Below are 4,758 nucleotides of genomic sequence, written 5' to 3' on the forward strand. Positions count from 1 at the left end.
AAAAATCAATTTTAGACACCCCTCACTTCATTTTAAAAATTTGACTTCTTGAACAACGTTTTGTTTTTTAAAACCCACTCTAACTCATAAGTGTAGCATAGCTAACATTTAAAGCGGTCTCCCCTTAAATTTGGAGGAGCTCTTTTTCTCTCCATTTTGATTGAAAAGGATTTTGCAATTCGAGCCTACATGTGAAAATTATATATGTCCATTTTAGTACATTATCTTTTCGACTCAACCCTTATATCCTTTCTAAATGCTCATCATTTTATGCACACACATTGAGTCTAAAGGACATAGGGGTTGTCCAAGAAGACTATGAGTGGACATCAAAGTTATGTATGTAAACAAACTGCATCCAAGGCATGCATCCACATCATAGCTAGGTCCACAACTTTTCACATAGGTTTCCGCATGGGATAGATCGAATGGCTAGGTCCACATAAGTGGCCGCATAGGTAGAGGTTGTTCTCTCTCTCTCTCTCTCTCTCTCTCTCTCTCTCTCTCTCTCTCTCTCTCTCTCTCTCTCTCTCTCTCACACACACACACACACACACACACACACACACACACACACACACACACAGGGTCCAACAAAGCTCACACCCAACAAACTTCCCCTTGTGAGTTTTGTTACACTCACAAAACAAACTAGTGGTATGGAACGCAATACACATGCCTCCCCTTAAAAACAATTGTGCCTATCAAGAAGAATGTTTGGAAAGATGTTCGAACTTAGTAGCCTAAAAGATCGTCACACTCTGCATGGTGCCTATGTTCAATACTTATCAAATGGAATGGTAAACTTGGAAGATTTGCTACTTGGGAGCGTTCTCTCTTTGAAAGATATATTTTCCACTTTATCGGAAGGACATCAAGGAACCTAAAAGGGAGAGGTATGTTATGTCCATATCTTAGGAGTGAGGACCCAATTGGCCAACATCAAAAGTCCTTGGAGATCTAAGCTGATACAAATTGTGCCTATCAAGAAGAATGTTTGGAAGATGTCCAAAATAAGCATATTTCTTGCTAGCCTAAAGGATTGTCACACTCTGCATGGTGCCTATGTTCAATACTTATCAGTAAACTTGAAAGATTTGCTACTTTGGTACGTTTCCCGAAGCGAGCACCCAATCTAGGACACTTGGTCAGATGGGTGCCCAATGCTCGGATAAATGTCATTGGAAACATGACCAATGGTCACCTATAAAAGAAGGTCAAGGCCTCCCTTGTGGCTACTATCACCGTTGACGACATTCAAGTCAACAGTCCGTGAGGCTACGGATGCGCTGGGTAACCTCAATTTCGGTGGTATGGGACACTCGGTCTTATGGGTGCATGTCTGTGTCCTCAATGGTTGGCCTAGCTAGAGCATGCTGCCAAATGGTGGCTACAATGGGTGGTTCATCCCACACATGTTCATAGGTGAGCCAGGTAGCTGGTTGATTCTTCCTTCTAGTTATGTTCAAGAAGACTTTTCATTTGGGGTTGCACAAGAAAGGGTAGAAGGTCCATTTAGGGTTAGTGAAACAATAAGGGTGGAAAAAACAATCAGCCAATGGTCCAATGGGAGATGCACTTTAGCAGCAGCAAAGTCCCTATACATTTGAGAACACACTTACTACTCTGCGAGTTCTCATTCAAAGCTTGCTAGCATCCCGCTCCAGTACAAAGAGTCGCATGAATGTTTGAACATAAGGACCTGTCATGCTGGAATTCAATTCCATGGCTTGCTCTGCCACTTGCTCTCCTTGCAAAACATCTAATGGTTCTTGGCATGCACCAAGCAGTGAAAGATATGGCACCGTGTTGGGCTGGAAGGGCATATCACCAATCAGATTGTCTGCCTGATGAATCTGCCCAGCTCTTCCCGAGAGGTCAATAATTGAAACGTAATGATTCACCTCTGGTGAGATGTTGTAAGTCTTCACCATAGAAGTAAAGCACTCAATACCATGATGAAACAAACCAGCATGACTACAGGCATTGATGACATTGGAAAATGTAATTTCATTTGGAGTCACTCCATCTTGTTGCATTTGGTTGAAAACTTGCATCGCCTCCTTCGCTTGCCCATTTTGAGCATATGCTAAGATAGCGGCAGTCCAAGATACAACATCATTTTGATGCATATTATTAAAAACAATTAAAGCATCGTTAACACTGCCACACTTGCCATAAAAGCTCATCATGGCCGTTGCCACCTTAGAATCTTTCAAAAGACCTGACTCAAGCATACGGCAGTGAAGTTGCTTGCCCTCGAATAAAGCCAGCTGCCTAGAACATGCATGAATAACACTAAGAAAAGTGACACCATCGGGTGTAATTCCTTCCCAAATCATCTGGTCAAAAAACAAATAAACATCTTGGAGGCTACAATGATGGGCATACACCGCTACCATAGCATTCCACAAAGACAATATCTCTCTCTTCCATTCTGTCAAATGCCATACGCGCACACTCGATATTGTCACATTTACCATACATGGTGATGATAGTGTTACCAAAGGTGACATCAGAGCCCAAACCCGATTTCAAAATGAGGTGGCACACCTGTTGGGCTTCTGATGCAGTTTCTGCTGAAGAAACTGAAGCAAGAACGCTGGTGAAGGTGACGTGGTTGGGCTTAATTCCTTTCAATTGCACAATTGTAATGCCTCTTTTCCCTGCCTGTGCCGAGCATATGCGGTTATTAAGGCAGTCCAAGAAATGACATTGTGTTCAGGAATCATATCGAAAGCCTTTTGTGCATCCTGTAGCATGCTAAACTTGCTATACATGTTAATAGAGCTGTGCCAACAATTACCTCTACCTCGCAACATTCAATAACCATAGCATGAATATGTTTGCCTTCATCTATAGCAAAATGACTTGCGCACACATCACACATGCTCACAAATGTGAACAAGTTCGGTAAAATGGATCTGGTTGAAATTTGAGTAAACAGCCCAAATGCATTAACACCATCTTCGTGGCAACTGCTTGCTGAAATTATAGAATTCCATGAAAAAACATCTGGTTTTGGCATCTTATAAAAAATGTATTGAGCATCTTGCAAACTGCAACACTTGCCATACATACATATTAGACCATTTTGAATGGCACGTTCCCCATCACATCCATGGTCAATAATTTGAGCATGTACTAGTTTTCCTTGTTCAAAGTTCAAGCACACTGATGAAAGTCACCTGATTTGGGTATACCCCAGCTTGAAGCATCCAATGATAATACTCCAGGGCCAACTCGCAATAATTGCTCTGTGTGTAAGCTGTAATTATAGTAGTCCATGTGCATACATTTTTTCCTTGCATTACATTCAATATCACAGAGATCCTTGCTAATCTGCCACACTTTCCATACATGTTGAGGACAGCATTGCCAACAGAGACATCCAACTTCAAAGTAGACCTAAAGATGCAGGCAAGAATCCGCTCACCTTCAGCAAGCTTTTCTTCAGAGGTGCAACCAGCAAATATACTGACCAAAGTGGTATTATCATGCAGGACTCCTTCATTTTGGATTTTATGATAAATTTCTAGAGCTCTATCGCTTTGATTTTGCTGAGAAAGATGAGAAATCATGGTATTCCATGTGATCACATTGCGTACCTCCATTGTAGAGAAAACTTCCCAAGCATCTTGAGGGGAACCACATTTAGCATACATGTTTAATATGGAAGTGGTCGCCACAACATCAGCTTCCAGCATACTCTCTGCAATAAAACTATGTACAAGTCTGCCCATACTAAGGCCAGCTTGAAGAGCGCATACCCCAAGCATATTAATGTAGGTAACGTTATTTGGAACCATTGGCCCTTCATTGAGCAATGCCACGAAAAGGTGAATGGTTTCTTCAGAGAGGCCACGATCTGCATACAATGATAACATGGCATTCCATGCGCTGATGTCTTTCGTGGGTATGTCATTAAAGACATTCCATGCAGCTTCCAAGCTGCCGCAACGCCCATACATGTTAAACAGAGAGCTACCCAAAATGACATGAGAGCGAAATGAGCAGGTTTGAGTGCAAGCATGGATGCGCTTGCCATAAATAGCGTGGGATGGATGGCTGACAAGGGACGACAGGGTGAGGATAAAAGAGACTCTGTTGGGCAGAACGCCTTGTTGCTGCATGTCCAAAAGGTGGAGGACAAAAAGTCCCTGCACTCCATGACGACCATAAGCTGCGAGGAGAGAGTTCCAAGAGAGGACGCTGCGCTGATTGGCCTGCGTAAACGATGAGAGGGCGCTGCTCAGGAAAGCTTCCTGCTTGCTAAGCATCTGTGATTCCCCTCCGCTCCTCCATCGCTGGCACCTCGCTCTCACTTCCACAGTATAGTTGACAATCAGCAAATAAAAGCTCCTAGAGTTAAAATTTAAGCATGACTAAGTAACAAGGGGTCTTAAATGAAGCGGTGGGATCTAAAAGAGAGGGGGGGGGGGGGGGGGGGATCTCAAAGACGACGGATGATGCTAAAAAGTTGACCTTGAGATGCGAGCACGATTTGAACGCTCTATCCACGTGCACGCGAGTGTTTGGTTGTCCAAAGGTGGAAAACAAAAACATATAAAGTAAACCAAAATATTGAAAAGTAAACTCATACTTAAAAAGTAAACTCAGACACATCCAGATGGTTAATCAAAGTTTCTCGTTTCGTGCCTACTTTCCTCGCGTCGATCCCACGGCTCAAGATTCTTTCAATACCCTGTGTTACTTAGGAGGGGTCTCTTGGGATGACTCATCTTGGAGGTCTCTTGG

The 4,758-nt window shown here is 42.9% G+C and overlaps 2 protein-coding genes across 2 annotated transcripts; both read right to left on the minus strand.

Moving 5' to 3' along the window:
- Window positions 1–1,022: 1,022 nt before the first annotated feature.
- Window positions 1,023–2,702, minus strand: LOC147448618 (putative pentatricopeptide repeat-containing protein At1g68930). Its single transcript, XM_086521184.1, has one exon. It carries the CDS (start codon window positions 2,514–2,516, stop codon window positions 1,641–1,643), a length of 876 nt encoding a protein of 291 aa, XP_086377310.1. The 5' UTR covers window positions 2,517–2,702; the 3' UTR covers window positions 1,023–1,640.
- A 317-nt stretch (window positions 2,703–3,019) lies between these two features.
- On the minus strand, window positions 3,020–4,360 carry LOC147448619 (pentatricopeptide repeat-containing protein At4g18520, chloroplastic-like). Its single transcript, XM_086521183.1, has one exon. The coding sequence runs from the start codon at window positions 4,278–4,280 to the stop codon at window positions 3,159–3,161; it is 1,122 nt and encodes a 373-aa protein (XP_086377309.1). The 5' UTR covers window positions 4,281–4,360; the 3' UTR covers window positions 3,020–3,158.
- Between the last annotated feature and the right edge of the window lie 398 nt (window positions 4,361–4,758).

The sequence above is a fragment of the Adiantum capillus-veneris genome, chromosome 10 (assembly GCF_014529385.1).
Source record: "Adiantum capillus-veneris isolate H3 chromosome 10, ASM1452938v2, whole genome shotgun sequence".
In the NCBI taxonomy this organism is placed as follows: domain Eukaryota; kingdom Viridiplantae; phylum Streptophyta; class Polypodiopsida; order Polypodiales; family Pteridaceae; genus Adiantum; species Adiantum capillus-veneris.

Excerpts from the sequence above, each read along its gene's own strand:
- LOC147448619 (XM_086521183.1), bottom strand. The coding sequence starts at position 4,280 with ATGCTTAGCAAGCAGGAAGCTTTCCTGAGCAGCGCCCTCTCATCGTTT.
- LOC147448618 (XM_086521184.1), bottom strand. The coding sequence starts at position 2,516 with ATGTCACCTTTGGTAACACTATCATCACCATGTATGGTAAATGTGACA.